The sequence below is a fragment of the Patagioenas fasciata genome, chromosome 14, assembly GCF_037038585.1.
Source record: "Patagioenas fasciata isolate bPatFas1 chromosome 14, bPatFas1.hap1, whole genome shotgun sequence".
Classification (NCBI taxonomy): domain Eukaryota; kingdom Metazoa; phylum Chordata; class Aves; order Columbiformes; family Columbidae; genus Patagioenas; species Patagioenas fasciata.
Window position 1 is genome coordinate 509,484 of NC_092533.1, and position 26,131 is coordinate 535,614.

Here is a 26,131-nt window from a genome sequence, read left to right on the forward strand (position 1 = left end):
AAGGCACTGCCGGGCCGCCGCCTCCCCCCGCCCGCCGACTTGGTACGGCCCGGCCCTGCCGCCTTGGTACGGTCCGGCCAGCGGCGGGAGCTGCGGCCCCGCCCCGTGCGGGGGGCGGGCGCTCCGCTCAACTTCCGGCAGCGGCAGCATGGCGGTGAGTGCGGGCATGGCGGGGCGTGCGGGCCGTGCTCCGGGGCCTCCCGCTCCGGGGCTCTGCGCACTGTTCGCCCGGTGCTCTCCAGGCGGGGCCGGCCGGCTCCCGGGGCCGCTGCCCGGGCTCCCCGCGCTCCGCTCGGCGCGGTGTGGCGGTCCCGTTTCCCGGCCCGGCGGGGCGGTCCCGGGCCGGCTCCCAGAGGGGTGGCCGGGCCGCTCTCCGCGGGTCCCTGCGGCCCCGGGCGGGCTGTGAGCAGCCGCTGTCCGGTAAATGAGTCAGTAGTGCAGGGAAGCACAACACTGGGTGATTAAACTTTCTGGCATGAGCGAGAACCTTTCCTGCGGTTGTTGTGATATCTTTGATTTTTGAAGTATTTTGAGGTTTGCTGTGCTGCTTCTGTTGTTGGTCAGGTCTCTGGTTCCGTGGGAGCAGTGTCAGCCTCAGAATGCCTTGGTCTGGGGGAAGAGACATCAAACCCTGAGACTTGGCGTATGTGAAGGTTTACAGCTGCTGTGCCTGTGCTGCACGCGTCCTTTAACACCTGCAGTATGTTGTACGATAATAAGGGGAAGGTGTCTTTAACACTTAATGGTGGTGTTTAAGCGCTGGTGGAATTTCAAATAACTTAAAATACTTCACCTGAAGAACTCTCTTTGTGAGCTACGATTAGAGTAGACTTGTGTGAGACTCCTCCTGGTGTAGGAAGTACTGTTCCCATCTAATGTACAGCAAAATGAAGAAGTGTACATGGGGTTTGTGAAGAGTCTGAAACAAAACCAGAATTCCGTAGGTTTTCTTCACTTAGGATTTATACCCACTCGTTTCTCCTCAGTTCTGACAGCTCTGATCTGTTAGTTACGGTAGGGTGTTCAGTTTGTGTGTGTGTCACGTTGGCTGATGAGAGTCCTTTGCTGTGGGGAAGGTTGTGAACCTTTCCCTACAGATTTGAGGTCCCGTTTCAGAAGGTGGGTCTCAAGGATGTGGATCTCAAGGGTGTGGATCATTGATGATGTTGGGAGGTTGTGCTGCAGTGTTATGGGAGCCCATGAGGAAAGGCGTTCTGGAGTGGCCAATAATATGTTACTATTCTGTATTTGTTAACCTGTTCAGCCGGATTTTTCTTCTTCTTTCTGTTTAACAGGAGCGTAAAGGGACAGCAAAAGTCGATTTCCTGAAGAAAATTGAAAAAGAGATCCAGCAAAAGTGGGATGATGAGCGAGTCTTTGAGATTGATGCTTCGGATAGGCAGAACCAGAAGAGGTATAATTACGGTTTTTACAGGTGTTATATTTAACTGCTTGAAATGTCTTTTTGAGGCAACTTTAGTCCTTCAAAACCTGGGGGAAGAGCCGCCTCTTCTGAATGAGCAGTGTTCTTGGATCGTCTGGAGGTGCATTGCTATGGCTGACAGCACAGAGCAGTGCGGTACGCGTGCTGGCCGAGCTCCAGCAGGGTGGAAGGAGCCTTCTCCTCGTTCCCGGCTGGTGTCAGCACCCTCGGGGATTTTAGAAACAGATTCTCTGTGGTGATTTGCACTTTCTGGCATGGAGGGGTCGCCTGTGCGTGCTGCGGCCCCTGTGTGCGGTGGACGGAGCGCCCCGTGTCCGGGGAGGTGTCTGTGCTGAACAAGCCCCCGGTCCTGGCGCAGGACGGGTGAGCGGGGCTGAGCCGCCGCGGTCCTGTGGCACTGGGCTGTCTGCAGAGGTACCTGCTTAGCCAGTAGCTCCGGGAAGACGTCAGATCTCGTTCAGAGTTCCTCTGCGGTGTCCGTCCTACGTGGGGTTTTCTTTTGCGGTTTTTCTAAAGAGATGATAAAACCTGGTAGTATATCTGCTCTTTAAAAGCAAAACTCATGTTACTGGCAGGGAAAACATCATTTTATGTCACCGTGGGCTGGTAATAGCTGAAGATATCAGTTAACTTTTTCACTTATGCATCTTCTGATGGTCATTTAGTGAGCTAATTACACGTTTTAATTCTTTGAATTTCTTCTCAGCAAAGGGAAGTTCTTTGTTACTTTTCCGTATCCGTACATGAACGGCCGCCTCCACCTGGGACACACATTTTCTTTATCTAAATGTGAGGTAATAAGTTTTCTTTGCTAATATCTTTAGATACTGTAGAGAAGTGCTGATTTTTGTGGTTAAATTTTGAGCTAACAGAATGCCTTACTACCTGCTTTATAGACTCAATAATGGCTTATTCAAATTTTCCTCTTTTCCCCGGGTTTCAGTGGAAATATTGCTGACTGGAGAGAAATGCCGCTGATCGCTTTTCTAAGTTGTAGGAGACCAGACTGCAGGTGCTTCCCCCGTTCATCCCTTCGGGTTCGCTGGGGCTCCTGGGAGGTGCTGCTCAATGGCTCAGCCTTCATGGGAACTTGTATTGTCTCTTCTGCTCGTGAATGCTGCGCTCTGGGACCTGTGTGTAGCAGGTTTTAGATGCTAACGGATAGGATCCCACAAAGGCGATCTGTTCTTTGCACCCCCTCTCAAGTCAAACCCCTCCCTGGAGATTGGGAAAGCTTGTGCTTGCACAGCCAGGCGGGGCAGACCTGATCGCAATGTCTCGCTTCACCCTCTTTTTGTTTCGTTAGCCTCCTGGGTGCTGCCGACCGCACTCATCTGGCTTCCAGTGGTTTCATGCTGAAGAAGGAACCACACTGATGTTTGGAGTCAGGTGCTGACTTCCCCGTGTGCCATTCTTGTGTCGTTTGATTTGTTTTTCCACTTTATCTAGTTTGCAGTTGGGTATCAGCGGCTCAAGGGAAAGAACTGCTTGTTTCCGTTTGGGCTGCACTGCACTGGGATGCCTATAAAGGTAAGATGGTTTAAATCACTGGGGGCTTTTTCTGATGTTTTCTCTACGTAAGACTGCTTAGAGCATTGCTCACTGTCCATCCAGAACACCACATTGATTTATGCGAAAATTCATCAAGATAGTGTGATTTGGAACCTGCGTTTGTAGTGAAGATACGTTCTGTTGGAACTGTGCATAATGACTTTCTAGAAAAAAACAAAAAGCCTTAAAATTAAGTTTACCTATTGTATATTTTTGTTTGCAAGAAACTCCTCCCCGTAAGCGTTTTCCTACCAGGACAGGTTCTCTTGGAGCTGCAGGTCTCCCAGGAGCTCCTGCAGTGTCCGGAGCACACGTGGTGTTAGCGCAGTGCGGTCAGCGGGGCGCTGAGCGGTGCTGACCGCTCCCCGCGCTCTGCCCAGGCTTGTGCGGATAAACTGAAACGGGAGATGGAGTTGTATGGCTGCCCGCCGGAATTTCCTGACGAGGAGGAGGAGGAGGAAGAGAGCTCTGCTAAAAAAGAAGAAGAAATGATCATCAAAGACAAAGCAAAAGGCAAGAAGGTAAACGTCAAACCGAGGCGTTCTGGACTGGTAGCTGTGCTCTCAAAGCCTCAAACTGTGCCTTTGGGGATTTTCCTCCTTTGCACCTGGAGAAACCTGGGGTAAAACATTTAGGTTGTTTTCGCAGATAGCTGGCTACTTTTAAGGTAAACACGAAGAAAAAAGGTGCATCAATGGCATGGTTCCAGAGATACCATCTTAATGCATAAAACCTCAATGGTGAGCTGGGGGGCTGTTTAATAGTTTCCTGAGAAAAATGAGATCACCCAGAATAATACTCTGACTTTGGCTGCACAAACATTCACACCCACGCTGTAGGAAATAACCTGGCCTTCTCAGCAGCAGGGATGGATGGGTGCACCTACGATTCTGGTAATTCTCTTGGAACCTGGTACCTCTTCTAGCTAGATACGCTAAACAAAATAATCCAAACTATTTTGGCTTAGGAAGTATTGAAATGAGATTTCTGATTTTGGGAGTATCCCAAAGCAAGGCAGAGAGCATAGCCTAGGACAGGTGCGGAGCTGTTCTGAGTGGTGTTCGGTGTGCTGCCGGGAAGGACCCATTGGGTCCTGGCTGCTCTGTACCAGCGGGTGGGCCCTGCGCTGTGCTGGGAGCTGCTCTTGGGCACAGACACGGGATATTTGAAGGTGGGAAAAGCAATATGAGCAAAGTGGCAGCAGAACAGGTTTTGGATACCAGGATGCAGCGCAGGACTGCTCTGCCTCTTCTGTGTGAGCAGGACCTGGCTGAGCTGGTCCCTGGTTTGCCACCCTCTTCCTGCGGGTGTGCTGGGCAGGCGGGAGCAAGAGGGGGCTCATGGGTGTGCAGTTGGATACAAGCTAGAAAATAGAGCAGGTCAGAAACATCGTTAATCCTCAGTTCTAGAGAAGAGACACTGGGGTATTGGTTTGAACTTGTATAACTGGAAATAGAAACCATAACATGAATAGAGAAAAATGCTCTTGAGCGTGTGAAGCTGTTGCGGGTGGGAGAACGTGCGCTCTGCTCCCCGTCCTTTCAGAGCAAGGCCGCGGCCAAGGCGGGCTCTGCCAGGTACCAGTGGGCGATCATGCGCTCTCTGGGTCTGTCTGATGAAGAAGTGGTCCGGTTTTCCGAGGCTGAGCACTGGCTGGATTATTTCCCTCCCCTCGCCATCCAGGATCTGAAGAGCATGGGGCTGAAGGTAACTCTGAAACCGTCACGCGAGCAGCTGCGCTTGTGTTATTGTGCTTGAGAACTGCTGCTTCTCCTGTGAGGAGATTTTTGTGATACCAGTGTTATTCTAGAAATATTTCTGGTATTTTGGGAGTTATTAATTTAACACTTTAATGGTCTTGGGCAATAATGAAGTGCTTTCTTATACCCCATGCAGCGATCACAACTGGAAACAAGAATCCAATAAGGAATGTTGACTTCCACTTCTTGTTTCTGTATTAAATACTGGTTCTGTTGTCAGTGTTGACAGTAGCTTTAGGAAGAGTAATGATGTGATATTAAATAAAGATACTTGTCCTGCTGACAACAGATTTTTAAAAATAGAGACGTGTAGAGATGATGAACTGAAGTAGCGCTGAAGTTTCGCTGAATGGTTGGTTAGAACTGCTACAAAAGTCTCTGAAAGTCACGACCGGCAGACGGGGCCTCGAGGCTGTGACACCTCAGCTCTCAGAGCCCGTGCACGAACAGGCCCCGTAGCTGAGCTTTAATGCTTTCCCCCTTTGTGTGCTCGCATCGTCTGTCTGGAGAGAAACTTACTGTTATTTCTAAAAACAGTAGTTCTGCTGTTGTGAGGTTCCTTGAATGTCTTTATTGTATTCACTTACCAGCGAATCTGACACGTTTCCAGGTGGATTGGCGGCGTTCTTTCGTCACAACAGATGTTAACCCTTACTATGATTCCTTTGTGCGGTGGCAGTTTCTTACGTTAAAGGAAAGAAATAAGATAAAGTTTGGGAAACGGTAAGCGTGCCGCTTGGCTCTGGGTTTGCTGCAGGGGTAACCGAAGATGGAACCCTGTGACACGTTTCTAGAACGTGCTCATAGCTCATATTAACCTACGGTTCCCTGATGTCAGATGCCCTGCTGGGCACGCCTGAGCAGCGTGTTCACTGCGCTGGCGGAGCGCGTGGCGTTGTGCTCCTGTTCCCTTTCCTCCGTGGGTACCAGCTCAAAGCAAAACGGGGCAATGCTGGAGGTCGTGCGGAAACCGAGCGTTGACGGGGGTGCAAACAGATTGGCGCGGAGTTTGGAAATGCCATTAAGCAGCCTTTTTTTGTAAAGATCGTTTTTTTCCACTCTGTCTATGCATTGTTGTATTTGTTACTAAATGAAAATGTACCTTTATCTAGATACACAATTTATTCTCCAAAAGATGGGCAGCCTTGCATGGATCACGACAGGCAAACAGGAGAGGTAATCTCTTTAGATGGCATTTTCTTGCATTGCTTATGATTTTAAATACTGAATGGAAAAGTCAATTTGATCTTACAGTGAAATGTAACCAGAGTTACTGGTTCTCAGTTGTCAGTGCGTGTGAAAATGGGATGAACTTCTCTACTGAGAGCATTTGTCCTGAACCATGGATGGTGCTTTTCCATTGCAGCCGTCTCTGATTATTTGGCATTTTGTGCCAGCAGCATCGCTCCATCGTATTGTTATCTATTGAAACAAAGCAAATAAGCTGTTATTGACTTACACATTGCTGAGATAGCGGCTGTCATGAGTAAATTGTTGGACTTAGCAGTAAAGTATAACATCTCTTGCCAGGCTGTGTTTTAGGAAACAGCCGTTTGTGTCAAGGGAAATATGATTTACTTTGAAGGAAGTATCAGCGCCTTAAATAGCGTTTGGGTCAGGTTGCCACCCAGACGGGATTGATTGTCTTTGCTGCTCGAGTCCATGTCGATGTTGATTGCTGTGCTGTTTGTGTGAATTGCAGGGTGTCGGGCCTCAGGAATATACGCTGATAAAAATGAAGGTGTTAGATCCTTATCCCGCAAAGTTAAGGTAGGTCTTGGGTTTGTAATGGCAAATAGGTTTATCTTATGGCCAGAGGTGGCTGTTAAATTAGTCTGTTTTGCCTAATGTGTAATTTAGTTTCATCCTGTGAATTCTGTCGCTTCGAAGCCTTGGTGTCTGTTTGGAGCTGGTGTTCACTGGTCTGTGGAACTCAAACTGGAGTGTGAAAACCAGAAAGAAAATGAAAAACCCGCGAAGAACTTAATGACCCACTTTCCTCTGTTACGAAATGTTCCTCAAGTTCGTATTGGCCGAAAGGCCTGTGTTGTATTGCCAAGAATGTGTTTATTTTGGTGACTTGTAAAATACTTTTCCCTCTCCAGCGGCCTGAGAGGAAAAAACATCTTCCTGGTGGCTGCGACGCTCAGGCCAGAGACCATGTTTGGCCAGACCAACTGCTGGGTGCGCCCGGATATGAAGTACATCGGCTTCGAAACCGGGAGTGGGGACATCTTCATCTGCACGCAGAGGGCGGCCCGGAACATGTCCTACCAGGGCTTCACCAAGGACAACGGCGTCGTGCCCGTTGTCAAGGAGCTGATGGGAGAGGTGAGCGGCCTGCAGCCCGGCCAGGCTCGGCTGTTCCTCTGAAGCCGACAGTCCCAGAGGGGATGGGGAATTCTGATTGTAAAGACAGCGCAGGAACTTTTACACAGATGTTGGAGTGTTCAGTGACTACCAGGCAAGCGGAAGGCACTTCCTTGGGCGCTGAGCTCCAGCCGCTGCTGGAGGTTGACCTGATGTGCTCACCCGTGGACACCTGCGTGACCGTTGTCCTCGTGTCACTTGGCGAGGGACTGGGTTTAAGTGACGTGTCTGCATGCTGGAAGAGTGGTGACTTCTGTGCAGTGGTGGAACAGGAGGGGAAAAAGTAATAACTAGAAAAGGTTCTGGGAAAAGGGCTTTTTGTTGATGCTGAAACTTCCAGTACACTTTCGTGAACCAAGCTTGTTTTTTTTTTTTTCAAATGTTCTTCCTCCTTATGTAACTATATATATATATATATATATATATATATAACTTATATAACTATATATATATAGATATATTTAATGTATTTGTTTGTAGTATGTAAGGAATTCGAGCAGATTTAAAGAGTGTCAGCCAGGAGAGCTTCCTCAGGAGCGCTGTTTGTCCCTTTGTCCTGCACAGGAGATCCTGGGCGCTGCGCTTGCTGCACCCCTCACCACCTACAGAGTTATATACGCGCTTCCCATGCTCACGATCAAGGAGGACAAAGGTGAGGGCTGCACAGCAGCGTCTCGGCAAGGCCCGCTCGATGCGCACTCAGCGCGTGGTGACCGGTCTTTGTCTGTTGCGTCTGTTTCTTTGTCAAGGAACTGGAGTGGTGACGAGCGTTCCCTCTGATGCTCCAGATGACATTGCAGCCCTGAGGGATTTGAAAAAGAAACAGGTCAGTCTGAGTTGCTTCTGTTGCTGTTTCCTTTCCCTGGTGTGGGAGGTCAGAAGTGGATCTCCAGTGGGTACAATGGAGCTCCCTTTAGTGGGAGTTCTGCTGTTCAACTCGCAGTCACAGTGAAGTTAAAACCAGCTGGGCTGGGACAGGTGTTTGTTCTCAGACCTCAGAAAGAGTTGTGGATGAGAATTGTGTAACTTGTGTTGCGTTTTAAGGTACAGAACAGTACTTGGGGGATCAAAATAACTTCCTGTTGGGGAGGTGACTTTCAGAGATGAGGTTAAGAGCTTTGTATGAATTTCGAATGAGACTTAAAGTAGCTGTTGCTGTTGCAGCGTCAAGAGTACCTCGGTGTCTCAACAGCTGTTGGGTGCTTGTCCCGCTCGTTTTCAGGGTAGAGTGAGAGTGGTGTTTCCACTGTTAAAAATGTAGACAATTCTGACGAAGAATCACATGGGAATGAGATGGGCATTAAACTCAGGTGTGAGAAATGGTGAGAAGGAATGGAAGCGACTTTATCTGCTTTATAATAAGATATTGTGTACAGGAAAGACACTATGAATGGGTAAAAACCTTTAAGTCCAACAGATTTTTGTTATAACTGTATTGCCCTTTTTTTTTTCCTCTTTGAAAGGCTTTGAGGGTGAAGTATGGCATCAAAGACGAAATGGTCCTGCCGTTTGAACCGGTACGAGCGCTGCGCTGTGCCCGCCTGCAGTACACGCTGTGTTCGCTGAGGAGCTGCGCCTGCCTTTCCCAGCGCTGCCGTTTAAATCCTCAGCTGGCAGAGCTGAAGAGTTTAAAGTTTTCGTGTTTCGCTATGGTTGTAATATTTGGTCTGTTAGGATTTGTAACCAAGATTTGTTATTCTGTGCCACGCTTCAGAGATGAAGAGAAGTATTAATTTTTGTTGGGATTACTGTTTTGGAGAATGGATTGCATCATTCTACTGATAACCTGCTCGCTGGTTGAAGCTTGACAGCCTTAGTGGCCAGATTATTCCTGTATCGGCTCTGTGCAGAGCTGCAGTCCCTTACTGCTCGTGCAGGGTCACGGCGATCTGTGCTGCGTAGCAAACCCAGGTGACAGGCGAAGCCATCCCGGTGTCCCGCATTATCCTCGGTTCAGCGCTGGGGTCGTCTCAGGAGCCAGAGCCGGGTTATCGCTCGGAGGGCAGCTCGGGGGTCACGCTGGGCGCTGCCAGGGTTGCTGATCCGATGAGCGGAATTGCACTGATACTTTAAGTCCTGTGTAACCTGATCAGTAATAGATGCTGCAAGTTGACCCAGAGTAGCACAGTAGAGCACAGTTTGATGTAGCCCAGTGCCTGCTGCTGCCGCCAGAGGCCTTGGTCAGTGTTGCTTTAGGCCACGCTGTCAGCAGCACAGCCCTTCCCGGTAACTGCACCCACTGCCTTCCTTCCCTTCGTGATCTCTGGTTCAGGCTCCCACATCAGCCTTGGGACTGCAAACCAAGCAGGATGTAGTTATCTCTGTTTTGTTCAATGCACTGCTTCTAGCAAAGCTTGTGAAATCTGAGAAACAAGTCTTTGTGTACATTTTGTTACATGGAGATAGTTTGAACTGAATATCTGATGCTGTTTTGTTAATTCTCAGGTGCCCATCATTGAAATCCCAGGCTATGGCAACCTTTGTGCTCCCTCGGTCTGCGATGAGCTCAAAATCCAGAGCCAGAATGACAGAGAGAAACTCGCGGAGGCCAAGGAGAGGGTGTACCTGAAGGGCTTTTATGAGGGAGTAAGTAACACAAGATTTTGTGTTTTCTTGCTGAGTTTGATTAGCAGAAACAAGTTGGTAAAGATGACTAATTTAAAAAAAAAGACTGCAAGGAAGAGGGAGTTTTCTTCTTTCCCAGACTGGTTCCCACCCCCCCTCCCGCGGCCGGGGCTGTGCCGGGGAGCTCGGGGGGCGGGGGGGGGCAGGAATGCGGGGCTGCCAGCTGAGGCCTGGGTCTGGTTGCCCATCAAGCGACCCCAGTCTGGGGAGCAGATCTGTTCTGCTACAAGTGTTGATTTGGAAACCGGTGTGAAAGAGCCATGTGCTGGGCCGTGCTGTGGCTGGTTGTCTCTTTTATCCCATCTTTACTTGTGTAATGGCTTGCGCTGATATGTTCATCAGCTGTTTGCTTGAAAGCTGGTAACAATTTTTATTTCTGATTAGCTGTGTTTGATTTGCCTCTGCGTGTGCTGACATGTGTACAAACTCATTTTGGGCAAAGATGGCTGTCTATTTAATGACAAACAAAATCTCCGTATTGCTGTTTTTTGCAGTAACTGCCACTTCATGTTGCTCTAAAGAGCCATTGCACCTATTTCTTGTTAATTAAAATCAACTCCTGTGACCCGTCTTTTACAGGTGATGTTGGTGGATGGATTCAAGGGACAAAAAGTTCAGGATGTCAAGAAGCTTATTCAGAAGATGATGGTGGATAATGTATGTGGTAGCGTGCACGCAGTCTTTTCCATTACCCGTTTTGTCCTCACAGTGGCTGTGTTGCCGAAGAACCCTCTCAGTTCTGGTTCTGGAGCGCTCTGTGCTGCTTTGGGTTGCTCCAGAGGGTGAAATGCTGCTGAAGAGGATCCTTGTGTCTGGGACCGAGTGGTCTGAATAGCTCATTAGGGACCCGGTGCTGCCTCATCCCGTCGCCTCGCCTGGGAAGTGCTCAGTGCTCTGCTTTAGTCTTCGATGGTTGGGAAGATGCTGAAGCTGAGAGATCCCAATTGTCAGTGGTTTTCAAGCTGAGCATAGAGTTCCCTGATTAACATTGCTTTTGGCCACAATATCGCGTTCTTTACAGAATTACGTGAACAGATACCTCAGAAAAGCACATAGTCAAGTGTTGCCCTCCTTCTGCTAAAGCGGATTCTGAGGCAGGGAGCCGGTGCAGGGATGAAAGCCGTGCGATAAATGCTGTAAAACGGATTGGAACGGGGAGGATGCTTTTTAGCAATATGTGAGGATTTTCAAGACTTTGTGTAGTACATAATTCTTAGCTTTTATTACCCTTCCAACTCTTAGGGTGAAGCCATGATTTATATGGAACCTGAGAAACAAGTAATATCAAGGTCTGCTGATGAATGCGTCGTGGCCCTTTGTGACCAGTGGTAAGTGAAGTAAAGCTGGAGTTAAAAAGTTACTGCTGAATGATGTCCTACTTGTGGATTGCTTTGTTACATTAAACTTTTCCTGACTGTAGGTACTTAGATTACGGTGAAGAGAACTGGAAGAAACAGGCATCAGAGTGCTTGAAACATCTAGAGACGTAAGTTACAAGAGCGGATGTGAAGGGGAGCGGTGGTTTTGGGGTGGTGGGCTGAGAGGGGTGATGAGCAGTAGCCTGTTTCTTACAGGTTTTGTGAGGAGACAAGGAGGAATTTTGAAGCTACCTTGGGTTGGCTGCAAGAGCACGCGTGCTCCAGGACGTACGGCCTAGGTAGGCAAAACACTCCTTTTCTCACCCAGCGAGGACGGTACCGCTGCTGTTGGGAGGCTTAAGTGACAGCCAGGATCCAGAGTGGTTTGGGTAACGTAGAGCAGGTTTAGCCAACTTGCATCTCGACCCAGCGTCCCGGGGAAGCCGCGCTGTCTCAAACACACGTGGCCGGGGCGGTTTGATCTTTGCGCTGCTATAGTGATTCTGCGCAGCATCTCTGTAGCTCTTTACCCAGACCATCAATTGGGAAAGGGCCTCAGGAGAACGATCTAATACCATTTCTTGGGTGTTCTCAAATTCTGATGAGGCTCCATCTTGTGCAGCCTGTGACACGGGACGACTGTTACAGCTGTCGTAATACACAGCGAATGATCATGGGCTGGAGTTTGTAGCCAGCTTCTTAACACAACCAAACAAAAATAGCAAGTATTTTCTCTTTAATAAAATTTTCAAATGCATACCCTTTTAAAAAAGGGTTTTAAAAAGCCCCTGAGCGTACGTGCTCCCGAGTATACCCACTCCTGAGCGTGTGTGCTCCCGGTTGCCCTGGCAGGGACGCGGCTGCCGTGGGACGAGCAGTGGCTGATCGAGTCTCTCTCCGACTCCACCATCTACATGGCCTATTACACCGTGGCTCATCTGCTGCAGGGGGGCGACCTGCGGGGCCAGGGGGACTCTCCGCTGGGCATCAGGTGGGTCAGCTTGTTTCCTGTGCTTATCTCCTGAGCTGCTTTGACAAACACTTGCTGAGTGGCCCACGCGTTGATTCTGTGTTTAAAAAGCATCATTAACAGTTAACCTGCTGTTAGCTGAAGTTACAGCAAATCTGCAGAAGAGGAATAGAGAAAGAGAAAGGAGAATGGCGGCCAGAAAGCGGAGGGATGTCCGTGAGAGCAGAACTGTGCAGTCAATGGCTGTTTTTAACGCTCTTTGACTTGCCTTGGAGGGGCCCTTGATGGCTGTTTCTGAGAGGCTGGGTTCAGGGGCTGCTGAAGTGTTTGTTTTCTGGAGCTGCTTTGTAACTGCAAAAAGCTCTGTGATTCAGCGTGCAAAGTGGGCAAGATTTCGTTCCTGTGTTTAAAGTTGGTAACTCTCCTAGAAGCTTAGAACCATCTGTTGTGTGCAGCTGGTGTGTGGAAACTTTGAAAGTAAGAGGGAGAAGGCGTTTGTACCAAAACACCTTCCAGGGCTGCTCTGCGGCCTCTTGGTTGGAGTGGTTGTGAACTTCGGTGGTGGAGATCAGAGCTGAGGCTGTAACAACTCACCTGGGGTTGAAAACCCATGGCCGGTCTTGCCTTGAGTCTGATGCGCTAATTCTGCATGTTTTATAAACTGTTTTCTGGAGTAGCTTGCGCACTGGAACTGGAGCTTACCTCCTTCAGTGCTATAGCTAATCTGAAAACCATTTCCAAAGCAAAGATTCTTGCAAGCAGAAATAGTTCTGAAAGACTTGGCAGGGCTTTAATTTGGGCTCAAAGCTCAGTAATTATAGAGAGGCTACCTACACACTAGTCACGTCTGGAAACAGACTTTGAAGCGAGCATCCCGAGCTCTGAATTATAGATTTGATGTAATGAAGTATATACAATTAGCATGTGCTCTTAGGTGAGTAGATAACATCACCTTATAGAGTTAGCAAAGGCTTTTTCCCAAGGCTGGCTCTGTGGGGTGAGGTGGAAGGGGTTTCTGGCCCGTCGTGTCGGTCACACTGGGTCACAGTGACCTCTGGCACTGACGCGGCGGCTCAGTCGCAGTGCAGCAGTGACCGGACCATAGAACCGTAACTACCAGAGCTAAACCAGCAAACCGGTGCATGTCGGACTTTATCTGCACCGGCGCTGTCACCCGTCACTTGAGCCCATCGCTCCGTGTGTCCCGGGTGCTCTGGACCCGCAGCGCTCCGCTGCGCAGCACAGGCCCGAGCGCCTTAGCGGATGTTGACAAATAGTAAACTCTGATTTGAAATGATTTAATTTGAGATGTGTGCAGGACGATGTTTGCTTATTGCAGGCCAGTGGCTGCAGAGCTCTGGGTCTGAGTGGCATCTCAGCAGCGTTTTCATTCAAAATTGTGGACCCTGCCTCTAGTAATTGGTAAAATGTCCTGCAGTAAGCGTTGGTATCGAGTGGGATCGTTCTCTTCAAAGACCGCTGACTCTTTCCATGTACCAGGCGGCCTTGTGCTGTGCAGGCGTTTTTCCTGCGGAGCGCGGGGGGCGCTGGTGGCCCGGGCACGGCTTGGGAGTCAGTTTGGGTCACAGGTGGTGCCGGGCAGGGGCCGGACGGCATCTGGAGGAGAAGTCACCAGGTTTCCAGGACATTCAAGATTACGTTTTAATTGTTAATTACTTTTTCTTTATGGAAGTGCTCATGCTTTCTTGGGAAATATCAACGGGCATTTTAAGCAGGGCATGGCTCGAGCAGTTCTGATCTTGTTTCTGGTGTTGGACTCGCTCATCTGATCTCACTCTTTGCTTATCAGATGGAGTGTGTTGTGAGATTGAATCGCCGAGTTTTAAGCTGTCTTACTCAAAGTGCTGTGGATGCAAGTGGAATGTTTATTGCCGTCTCATTATGGGACTGATTCTATGCAGGGCACATCAAATGAGCAAGCAGGTTTGGGACTACATCTTCTTCAAGGCAGCTCCGTTTCCTAAAACAGACATTCCCAAAGAGAAGTTGGACAAGCTGAAGGAGGAGTTTGAATTTTGGTATCCTGTGGATCTCAGAGTTTCTGGCAAGGATCTGGTTCCCAATCACCTGTCGTACTACCTGTACAACCACGTGGCCATGTGGGCAGAGCAGAGGTGAGTGTGGGGCACACAGAGCAGCGGTGCTGGGCAGTCCGTGGCTCTGGGAAGCTCATGGCTCCTGGGCAGTCCGTGGCTCTGGGAAGCTCATGGCTCCTGGACAGTCCGTGGGGCTGGGAAGCTCATGGCTCCTGGGCAGTCCGTGGGGCTGGGAAGCTCATGGCTCCTGGGCAGTCCGTGGGGCTGGGAAGCTCATGGCTCCTGGGCAGTCCGTGGCTCTGGGAAGCTCATGGCTCCTGGGCAGTCCGTGGCTCTGGGAAGCTCATGGCTCCTGGGCAGTCCGTGGGGCTGGGAAGCTCATGGCTCCTGGGCAGTCCGTGGGGCTGGGAAGCTCATGGCTCCTGGGCAGTCCGTGGCTCTGGGAAGCTCATGGCTCCTGGGCAGTCCGTGGCTCTGGGAAGCTCATGGCTCCTGGGCAGTCCGTGGCTCTGGGAAGCTCATGGCTCTTGGGCAGTCCGTGGCTCTGGGAAGCTCATGGCTCTTGGACAGTCCGTGGCTCTGGGAAGCTCATGGCTCTTGGACAGTCCGTGGCTCTGGGAAGCTCATGGCTCTTGGACAGTCCGTGGCTCTGGGAAGCTCGTGGCTCTTGGACAGTCCGTGGCTCTGGGAAGCTCATGGCTCTTGGACAGTCCGTGGCTCTGGGAAGCTCATGGCTCCTGGGCAGTCCGTGGCTCTGGGAAGCTCATGGCTCTTGGACAGTCCGTGGGGCTGGGAAGCTCGTGGCTTTTTGTGACCTACAACCCTCAGGATCAGGTTGAGAATGTGTTCTTACTGTGACTTTGCTGCGGTTGTCTATAGTAGAAGTTATTAGGGCTTTTTCCTCCTTTGGGAGTGGAGAGACTGCTAAGTAGCAGCACCTGGAGCTAAATCCAAATCCAGCTGATGTTAGAATTGTGGTGTTTGATATTTTTCATTGGTGGTAACTCTCTATGTGGCATAAAATGCCAGATGTTGTCTGTAAATATCTCCTTCTGTGTTTTTTTCCAGTGTCAAATTGTATTCCTGTACTGGATTTTTGAGTAACTTCATCATCATTCGGTTTTCTTAATTACTTCTCAAGGGTCGTTGGAGCAGTGTGTCCATATTCCCATGGACTGTGCAGTGCAGGCTGAGGCTCTTTGGTCAGGGCATGTTTTTAGAAAGATGTAATCCTGCGCACTAAGCTGCTGTGTTTGCGTTCTCCTCTGAAGAGCTGTATAAAACTGTACATGGCAAGAGCTGTTTTCTCACGTATGGTAGAGATGGGGTGGGGAGTGCAGTAGATATGTGCCGTGTATGGTAGAGACGGGGTGGGGAGTGCAGTATGTGTATGTATGTGCCGTGTATGGTAGAGATGGGGTGGGGATTGTGGTATCCGCCTGCTCCGCTGCTTGGGGTGCGTGGGGCTGCACTGTGGGCAGTGCCAGGCACTGGGATAAATGGGATAAACTGGGATAAATGGGATAAACTGGGATAAATGCAGCTGGGTAGGAGCAGGCGCAGTTGTGGGTGCAGTGCTCCCTGCGGTGACAATCCCTGACCTCAGACTGCAGTCCTTTCCATCTTTGAAGACATTCCTTCATTTTTCGTTTAAGACACTCCCTAGATATTTTTTGAAGATAAGGTGTTCATCCCGAACTGGAGCATCAAATGTTTGTCCTCCTTTTTAAAAGAGAAAATACATTTACTTTACCAAATGCTTTGGATCTTGTCTTCAAACAGAGACAAATGGCCCGTGGCTGTGAGAGCAAACGGACATCTGCTCCTCAATTCGGAAAAGGTACGGTGAGGATTCGTGACGGATGCGGCTTTTGTGGCTGTCAGAACAGGCACTTGCAGCCAGGCGGGAAATTCCTTCTCGGAATTTGAGAAAATAGTGAAAATTCTCGTTTCCTTACTGGCACCCTCCAGTGTTTCACCAGAGGGGAAGAGCGGCCTTTCCTCCCGTTCTGCTGAACGCTCCTCTTAAGTCAGCTCGTGTAGAGCTTCACCGGTTTGGTCAGGATTTCAGTGCATTTCTGCGAAGTTTTAGGGTAATATAGAACATAGAATGATTTTTTTTTCAGTAAATTTTAGCTTTATTAAGCACTGCAGTAGGTGCAGTGAGAGGAAACAGTTTGTGCCAGTAACTTGCTGATGTATGCAAGCCCTGAAACTGAATTTCATTGAATTCCAAAGAGCCCAAACCTAGGAATTAGGCCTTGCAGGCTGTCCAATATGGACCAAAAATCCCCACCAGAGTCCTTCTTGAGGAGTTAAGGCAGGATGAGCTGCAAACACAAATTTTTGAAGTAGTATTTAAGTAATATTAAGGGCAAGTGTCAAGTGCAACATTCAGCAAAGTCCCGTCTGCCTGTGCTGCGGGACTCGGTTCAGATCTGCCAAGCTGCTTTTGCTGTGGCTCAGGGGAACGTGCTTTCCCCGGGGTTTCCCCAAACGCTGCTTGTGTCTGTCTTGCTCATCCAACACCAAAATGGATGAGTGAACAAACCAAGACTCCTCTGTTTCTTCCAGATGTCTAAATCTACAGGCAACTTCCTTACTCTGTCTCAAGCTGTGGACAAGTTTTCTGCAGACGGTGAGTGCGTCCTGACCTGCCGCTGGGTTTCTGTTAGGCCAGAAGGGCTAACGTCGGTGTTTTGCTCCCAGAGAAGCAGGGGGTTTGTTGGAGTAATGAATGGCGATAAATCTGCTGCTTACCACCTGTTCTTGTTTGAGAAGCTGAGCTCTGTGTCGAACATTGGGATGTGTGTTAGCACAACAGCCGTTTGAACCAGGAGCGGCTCCTGGTGCTCAGCCCTGCGAGAGGGGCCCGTTTGGTTTCTCCGGAGCTGGAAACGCAGGGCGCTGATCCGCACGGGGTGTGCGCCTGTGATGCTCCCGGGTTGTACCGCCCCCGGTTCTCGGTGTGTGCCTGGCTCCCTTCCGGAGGGGCAGCGCCTGCCGGGCACCTCTCTCCAGCTGCACAGGCAGTGTGTAAATTCCCCTTGCGTTTCATTGACTCGCAGTGCGCAGTTGCAGTGAAGTAGAGTCCCCTTCTAACTGTGTGCCAGCCGTGTCAGCCGAGCCGGTTTCTTTCAGGCATGCGTTTGGCCTTGGCTGATGCTGGAGACACGGTTGAAGACGCCAACTTTGTGGAAGCCATGGCAGATGCTGGTATTCTTCGTCTCTACACATGGGTGGAGTGGGTGAAGGAGATGATTGCAAACAGAGACAGCCTGAGAAGTGGTCCTGCCAACACCTTCAACGACAGAGTCTTTGCCAGGTGCTGTGCCAAAGCTAATAATGCAGTTTGATCCTTCTCTTTCTTGCAAGCAACACCTCTGTAGTTTTGTGTTTTCCTACAAATTAGTGAATTCTGTAAAACAAAACTCCTTACAGAGCAGGTGATGCGATTGTGCTGCACTGGTGACGCTGAGAGTGTTGTTTTATATGGCGTTGCTGTTATGTGGTAGACTATGCAGTATTGATGTGTTCATTTCCTTCCCTCCCCAGTGAAATGAGCGCAGGCATCATGAAGACAGACCAAAATTATGAGAAGATGATGTTTAAGGAAGCTCTGAAAACTGGCTTCTTTGAATTCCAGGTAAGAGCTATCCTTTTAGGTATAAGAAACTAACACTTGGTATTTGGTACTTCGTAGATTTGTTTTGATCCTGATGTCTCAGATCCTTAATTATGCAGCCGAATTGGAATCAGAATTGTGCCAAGAAACATGAGTGCTGTAATGGAACAAATCTGAAATCGTGAAGGTCTGCTTTTGTCGTTTCTGCACAAGTCTAGAGGAAGAGAACTGTGCTGCAAATAGTCCTGATATCTAGTGTGACCGAAAAGCTGCTTAAAAAGAGACTATTAAAAAGTGTTTCCTTTCTTTAGCTGTTTGGAATAAGAAACTCTTCACAAGAAATCCAGATAGTGCACCAACAAAACTGTTGGGAAGCAGAGTGCTTTTTGATGTGTTCCATAAGCCACGTCCCTGGACTGTGCTGAATGTGCCGCATCCCTCGGTGAATTAGAGTCCTTTATGTGGCCCCTTTATGATAATCAGCAGTGTGATTAAGTGGGCTGAATTATGTGTGTGACGGGTCATATTCGTTGCTCTTTTCTCAGTATCTTTACGCCGGTTGTTGGGGTGATAGTGCCTGCTGCACAGTTGTGGATATTTTTGTTTTATGTCGTGCCAATAAACACTTTTTTCAAAGCAGAAGTCAATGGCCAACTGACAGGTGCGTCAGGAAAGTACTGTTCTCACAATCATCCGTTATTGAGTTCTCAGCTGCTTGCGTTCTGGAGGAGCTGGAGCAAAGGGCTGTGTGTTCTCCGTGGTTCTCCGGGGCAGCCGCAGTGTGTTAATGACCGCAGTGTGTTAATGACCGTGGCCTCGGCTGTGTTTCAGGCAGCAAAAGACAAATACCGTGAGCTAGCGATCGAAGGGATGCACAGAGAGCTGGTGTTCCAGTTCATCGAGGTTCAGACTCTGCTCCTGGCTCCCATCTGTCCCCACTTGTGTGAGCACGTCTGGTCGCTGCTGGGAAAGGTACCGGTGTTCCTCGTCTGGCACCTGATTAGGATCTGTTGATTTTTAGTAACACTCGTATCAGGCTTATGGATGTCTCTTATATGCAACTAGAAGAAACATATGTCGTATAATACGAAGAACCATAATAGTTTATAGTCCATAGAGCAGTGAACATATAGAGTTAGCCTGTTACTGTCATGATATTTACAGCCTTAACGCAAGTCACTGCGGTTGTCTTCTCACAAAGAGGTGATCTAAACTGAACCCAAGGGATGCAATATTCCTATGCATACGCATGAGGGAGGCGTTGTTTATTGAATGGCCTTGTGCCCGTAGATGAAGTTCTGTAGCTGTGCTGTAGCTCATGGAGCTTCAGAGCGTCTGAACTCCAGCTGGCAGTCGAGCTACGACGGGTTGGAAAACAGCCCGATGCTGATGTGCTTTCATCTCGACACATGTCACTTCCATTCTTCGCAGCCCGATTCCATCATGCGAGCCTCGTGGCCGGCGGCAGGTCCTGTGGACGAGGTTCTCATTCGCTCCTCTCAGTACCTGATGGAAGTGGCTCACGACCTGCGGCTCCGGCTCAAGAACTACCTGGCGCCTGTGAAAGGGAAGGTGAGGCGTGCGGGGTCTGCCCGGGTGCGGGCGCTGGGTTGTTCTGCGTTGTCCCAGGGCTCCTGCTGAATGTTTCCCTCTGTTCCCCCAGAAAGGCGCCAGGGAGCCCTGCGAGAAGCCGTCGCACTGCACGGTGTTCGTGGCGCGCAGCTACCCGCCCTGGCAGCACACCGCCCTGTCCGCCCTGCGCCGCCACTACCAGGTGCTCGCCCTCCCGCCTTCCCTGCGCTGCGGGCCTGCTTTGCGGGGGCTCTTTCTAGCTGGAAAAGGCTTGTAAGCTGTAGCTTGGTACCAATTTATTGAAATACAAAGCAAGGTAGTTTTAATTTTCTTTATGATTCTACAGCTGTGCAATGAATTTTGGTGCTTAACAAAAATCTCCCAAGGAATGTCATGGATTTGACAGTTTGATTTCGTTGGTTTTTGGCAATCTGAGTAAAAAGCGGCCCGTGTTCTGTTATTTTTTTCGTTTGTAAGGAGATAGCATTTAAAATACTCTTCACAGCCGCGTTTCTGGGGAAGCACTGACTGGCAGGTTAATGCTGCCGTACTATGCAGGTGCTGGTTTGGTCCCTGAATAGGTGTGTTCTGTTCAGTGTTGTTACAAGAACTGCGTTGAAATGGAATAGATAGTCACGAGTAGAAGAAAGGAGCTTTTGTGACAGCAGAAGAATCTCTGCGTGGGGAAGCCGCTGGGAATGGCTTTGGCATCTCGGTTAACTCCTCCTCTGAACACGCCAGTGGTGGAGCTGGGGGAGTCAGGACTGACCTAACCTGTGGGGCTGAAGTAAACCAACATTCCTCACGTGAGGTCTGGTTTGGTGCTGTTAAACTGGGCGTTCCGCGGGCTGTTTTCTGCATCACCGTCACTCTGCTGTTTGGTCTGATGCACTAAATAGAATTGTCGCAAATGTGTAAATTTTGGATGTAAAACCCGAACAGCTCAGGAAGTTAGTGCTTAAAAATGTGCTTGTGATAAGGCTCAGGTGTGGGTTTAAACTGCATTCTGGGAGAAGGCAATTGCAGAGCAGCACTGGCTCGCCTGGGTGGCAGCGCTTAGCTGGGGTTTTTGGTCAGAGCTCTAAAATCTTAGTTCTAAAATACCTCAAAGAGATGAGAAAAGTATTTTATGTGGAACCAATGATAATGCCAAATCTTGCTGGTATTATGGGAAAGCATAAAAGGTTTATGATACTAAAGGGCAAGTTCTTTTTAATGATTCCTGTACTTTTTAATGATCGTTCGCCAGGTCAGCGGAGGCCACCTGCCCGATAACAAAGTCATTGCCGGGGAGCTCAGCACCCTGCCGGAGCTGAAGAAGTACATGAAGAAGGTTATGCCGTTTGTTGCCATGGTCAAGGTCCGTGCCAGAGGGACAGTTCTTGCCTAGAAAAAGCTGCTGTGAATGGAACGATAGCCCGTGACTGTGTGCACGGCCGGTGTTCCCTTCGCTTCACCCCTGGGTCTCCTGCTGGCTTTGGCCTTTGGTCTCTGTCCTGCCCTTGCTTGTGTGGCATCTTCATGGCTTGGTTTAGACTTCTGTGACGTCTCTGGGAGATACAATGGAAACGTCTCTATGTGAATTGGCCCGGGTGGTCCAGTGGTCTGGTGGAGGTCTGGTAGTTTGTGTATTTTGCAGGTGGTACAGCCTGTGCCTCACATACAGGTGGATTCCCCTACATTTGGAATGCTGAGGCTCACGCAGTGATTCAGCCCTTGACTTGTGAAGAGCAGGAGCCAATTGCACATGAAGACGTAGAAACGTCTGAGCCATGCGGATCAGTGGGTTTTTCCCTGAAACCAATTATTCAGCAATTCCGCTGTGCAAAGTGCTTTTCTACCTGTGCTTCCTCTTTGTCAAAGGAGGCGTTAAACGTAACGACAGCGATTCGCTCCGCGCTAACGTGGGGCACGTTTCACACCGTGCTGCAGCGGGCGGCACAACCGCGTGCGGAGCCGCCGGGGCCGCAGGCTCACATGCCGGAGCAGGACGGGGACGGGGAAACCCCCAGGACCGAGCTCTGGTTCAGGGAAAAGCCTCATGTGGTTTTTGCATTGCCTTTAATACTCGGTCTCTTGTGGCCGCTGCTGTCGGCTCTCTGGACTAATTAAGTTACTTTTATGTTGCCGTATAAAGTAGTTGTTATTTCCCCACAGAGAACTTGTTTCACAGCTGCTGTGAACGTGCCCGGTTGTTGTGTGCTTGTCCCTCCTTCTAAACTAGGGCAGCAGTCTGAATTTCCTCCTGTGAAATACCCCTGAAATGCTGACTTATTTTGTGAATTCTCCACCTGCACATTAAACAGGGATTATAAATAACTGTGAATGTCAAGCACCTTTTCAATTCTATATTAAAGATGTGTTCTAATTGCTCTTACTCCTCCCGTTAGTGTCAGTAACTCCCTGTAGAAGAAGCCCTGTTAAAGGAAATTATTGCTCCTACGTTAGCATGTTGTGCCAGCAGAGAGCTCTCGTATTTAAAAGCCTGTTCTCTTCCCGACTAATGTAGATAGGTTGCTGTTCTGGAGCATCGTTTCACTTGCAGCCTTCAGAGGGGTTTAATCCTTTTTTATGTTTTCCTTCCGACAGGAAAATCTGGAGAAGAACGGATCCCGTGTTCTTGATCTGGAGCTGGAATTTGATGAGCGTGCGGTGCTCATGGAGAACATTGTCTATTTGACCAACTCCCTGGAGGTTGGTGTGCCCTTGGGCTTCGGAGCGGGGCAGTGACCGCGGCTCCGGGCGCTGCCAGCGGCAGGTTCGTGTGCCCGGTACCTCCTGCTCTCTCCAAGACAATTAAGCTCCTGTTTATTTCCCTTCCCGCCCTGTGTCTCTTTTTTAACAGCTGGATCACATTGAAGTGAAGTTTGCGTCTGAAGCAGAGGACAAAATCAAAGAAGACTGCTGTCCTGGAAAACCATTTTCTGTGTTCAGAACGGAGGTAAAAGCAGAAATTCCGATATTGGAAGTCTGAAATGTAAAAAACAAACCAAACCAAAGAACACCCCCAAACAAACAGAAAATCCCAAAGAAACAATAAAAAAAGCCATTTAAAATTTTTAATCAGACACGAACATTGGAGATTTTTGCCTTTGATCCCCTTCAAAAGAAGAAACATCTCCTGAAGCAATTAGGGTTTATTTTCCTGCTCTGTGTAGTGCCCTAACCGTGCCTGTGATGGTACCTGGGCTTTGAGGCTCTTCGGTGAGCACGCTGCAGTGGTTTGACCTGCAGGCTGTTGAAAGCAGGCACCGCAGCGTTAGCACGTTCTCGTGTTGGTTTCTTTCCACCATCTGCCTCGCCTGCCATGTTCTGGGTAAGGTAGATTGTGTCTCAGTTAGAACACGGGCTAAACACAGAGGATTGGGGAGGTCTTGTGCAAGTGTTGCTGAATCTCACTGCACCGTTATTTAGGAATTGTTGTGTTGCTTATCATACTTGTTTCAAGGTATTACAGAGTTTCACATGGAAATTCATATTCCTTGTTTGCTGAATCTTCAAGTGTTATTTAATACTTTGTGTGCCTGTCCGTTGGTTTATAACGGGCCAGTAAATGGCATTCCGTTGCATAAAGATAAAACCTTTCAAAAGTATGGTGTTCCCACAGCTGGAGTCTTGGCAGAACTGATGAGTGTGTAAGAAGGGCTGCAGCGGGGGTACCGCGTGTGAATATTTCTGGCTCTAATGCTTTTCAGCAGCAGAAACTCGCCTGATTTCCCTCCATCCGCCCCAACGGGCTGCGTGTGCGCGGCTCGTGTTCGGGTTCCACCACCAGCAGCGTTGCTACAGGAAGTTTATCCATCCGGGTTGTTTGTGGACAGATGTTTGGGTTGGTTTCATGTTTCCTCCTTTACGTTTGCGTGGCCTTTCTTGCAGCCCAGCGTGTCCGTGTTTCTGGTGAACCCTCAGCCGTCGAATGGCCACTTCTCTACCAAAATCGAGATCAGGCAAGGAGACAACAGAGAGACCGTGATCAGGCGCCTCATGAAGATGGACAGAGGAATCAAAGGTGAAACGCTGTGCAGATGTGCGCGGTTGGGTCACTGGTGGAGGAGGGAAGGGGAAGCAAAGCTGCCGAGTTTGTGCTGCTGTCGTAGGTGCTGGGAGTTTTGTGTTTGAGTGAACAGGAAAAGAGAAGCTGCACATGGGCTCTGCTGTGGGTTTCCCTCGCTCGTCTCTGTTCCGCGGCTGCTGCACTGAACCCAGATTTACCCGGAGGTTGATGTGGGTGACATTTCCATTTGTGCTCTGACAGTGGTCGTAGGGAGCTTCTGCCACTGCAGTTTTTTTGGGAAGAAGCAAACTCTTTTCTAGCCCGCGTGTTGGTAACTTCACTATTCCTCACTTCTCCACCTGCTTGGAAAGGTGTTTTCAGGCAGCGCAGAATAGCATGGTAAAATTTCATGTTAGACATGGTTGAAATGAGCATTAAGTTTCTGGACAGTGCAATGAAAGCAAATAGCGTTCTTAAAGGAACAGCAGGTGTGTGTTGTTTGAAGAATGTGGGAATTAAGAATGAAACAAGCCCGAGGCATGTGAGCTGGGTATAGAGGCAAAGCTGGACCTCATCCAAAAGCTGTGACAGCGGAGTCATTTCTGTATCTTTCAACAGCTTGTGTTTACATTAGTGTGTGTCCGTGCAACAAAGACAGCTACCTACAGATGCTGCTCTGCGCGGAGGGGAGTATGTGATAGCGTGTAGCAAAATACAGGCCGGGAAATGCCCTGTACAGACGGTGGCTGTGGATGTTGTGAAGTGACTGAGAACAGGGAGATGAAGCGGTGCCGGTTCTGGCTCTGCCCGTTCCGGACGTGCTGTGGCTCTGGTGTCCCTGCTCGGGCTGCACCTGCAGGGAGCCTGGGCTGAGGATCCGCGGCTCCCTGCGCTCGCTCTGGTTCTGCTCCGCGCTCTTTGCTTGGTGTGCGTCTCGATAGGGAATTGCGATAGAACCGCTCTCACCTGCCTGTCCTCCCGGCCTCTGGAGGTTGTTGCTCAGCAGATGGTCCCATAACCGCTCAGTGAGGCCTGGCTGTCCCAGAACCAGATAGGGCAAATGTCGGGCTGATGTGCCCATCAGGAGCTGGTGTCACTGTGTGGTTTACCCCGGTTCTGTTGATAACTTGCTTTGCAGTGGGTGTGAAGCTGGGCATGGACATTATTCCCAAGAGAATGTATGTTCTTGGAGCAGATATTTTGAAGTACCAAGTATTAAGCGTTGTTCTGCTGAATTCAGTGGCTGCTGTAGGTTGTGAGTAGATCCTGGAGCGTAACCAGCCGGTCTCTCCGCTGCAGATCTCTCGAAAGTGAAGCTGATGAGGTTTGATGATCCCGTGCTTGGGCCCCGCCGGGTTCCAGTCCTCGGCAAAGAAGAAGCGGAGAAGAGCCCGATCCTGGAGCAGGCCGTCTTCCACATCGACCTGGATGAGAGGCGCGTTCGCGTCACCGAGAACGGCCTGACAAAGGACATCGGCGACACGCTCGTTTATCTCGTTCATTAAGCTGGCGCGTACCTGACTCGATCCCAGTAGTGAGAAACCTCCCGGAGTGACTTTGAAATCATCTGTAGTGATCAAAGATAAGAACTAGTTCTGTAAAAAGGTCCACCTAAACCAACCTAATTTTGCATGCGGGCTCACCCCATCTCTTTTAAACGTGGATATAATAAACTTATTTTGCTCTGGCCCCTTGGCTTGTCTTGACCAGCGCCAACGTGCTGGATGTTCCTTTCCAGCTCTGGTCGGTGTTTCCACCAGGCTGGGTCCCGCTCCCTCCTGAGCTGGGCGGGACACCGCGCTGTCCGTCTGCGGGGACAGAGGGACGGGGTGCCTGTGCGCTTCAGTGTGTCACTGCTGGTGACCCAGGTGCGGGGACAGAGGGACGAGGTGCCTGTGCGCTTCCGTGTGTCACTGCTGGTGACCCAGGTGCGGGGACAGAGGGACGAGGTGCCTGTGCGCTTCTGTGTGTCACTGCTGGTGACCCAGGTGCGGGGACAGAGGGACAGGCTGCCTGTGCACTTCGCTGTGTCACTGCTGGTGACCCAGGTGCGGGGACAGAGGGACGGGGTGCCTGTGCGCTTCAGTGTGTCACTGCTGGTGACCCAGGTGCGGGGACAGAGGGACGAGGTGCCTGTGCGCTTCGCTGTGTCACTGCTGGTGACCCAGGTGCGGGGACAGAGGGACGAGGTGCCTGTGCGCTTCAGTGTGTCACTGCTGGTGACCCAGGTGCGGGGACAGAGGGACAGGCTGCGTGTGCGCTTCAGTGTGTCACTGCTGGTGACCCAGGTGCGGGGACAGAGGGACGAGGTGCCTGTGCGCTTCAGTGTGTCACTGCTTGGTGACCCAGGTGCGGGGACAGAGGGACAAGCTGCAGGCTCAGGGCACTTGTACGTGACCGGCAGTTCAGGAGTCGTTCGATACAGAGCTCTCCAGCAGAGTGAAGTGTGAACGCTGCCGTGTTCTCAGCTCCCAAACCAGGAGTGCCAGTAGCAAACGCTTTTCCTTTCTTATTCTTTCATAAAGCTATCCATAAATCTATTTTCAGTGGAAAGTCTGGTGTTCTTTCCATAGATTTTAAATGGACGGTTTTTGGTAATTTCGGGCCTATTGCAGGCTGCTTTTTCCCTTTTTGAGTCATGAACCTACAGGTGCAGCTTCAGGGCTCCTCTGCGCGTTCCCGAGGCGGCTGGTGCTGAGCAGCACGCTGCGCTCTGCGCGGTTGCTCCGCGGCGGTTTCAGGATGCTCAGCGCTCTGCGGCTTCTCGCTGACCTTGCTCTGGTCCCCCGGTGCGGGAGGGGACGG

At 50.0% G+C, this 26,131-nt stretch overlaps 1 protein-coding gene across 1 annotated transcript; it reads left to right on the plus strand.

The window, feature by feature from the left end:
- Positions 1–54: 54 nt before the first annotated feature.
- Positions 55–25,015, plus strand: LARS1 (leucyl-tRNA synthetase 1). The gene is made up of 32 exons (XM_065849103.2): positions 55–154; positions 1,296–1,414; positions 2,151–2,238; positions 2,894–2,974; positions 3,376–3,516; positions 4,541–4,702; positions 5,366–5,478; positions 5,868–5,931; positions 6,458–6,525; positions 6,861–7,086; positions 7,690–7,777; positions 7,875–7,951; positions 8,589–8,642; positions 9,571–9,711; positions 10,330–10,407; positions 10,993–11,078; positions 11,171–11,236; positions 11,325–11,407; positions 11,961–12,099; positions 14,001–14,213; positions 15,918–15,975; positions 16,710–16,773; positions 17,277–17,460; positions 17,691–17,781; positions 18,592–18,732; positions 19,192–19,332; positions 19,424–19,534; positions 20,582–20,692; positions 21,922–22,026; positions 22,178–22,273; positions 23,209–23,341; positions 24,626–25,015. Exons 1-32 carry the CDS (start codon positions 149–151, stop codon positions 24,829–24,831), a joined length of 3,534 nt encoding a protein of 1,177 aa, XP_065705175.1. The 5' UTR covers positions 55–148; the 3' UTR covers positions 24,832–25,015.
- Positions 25,016–26,131: the final 1,116 nt, after the last annotated feature.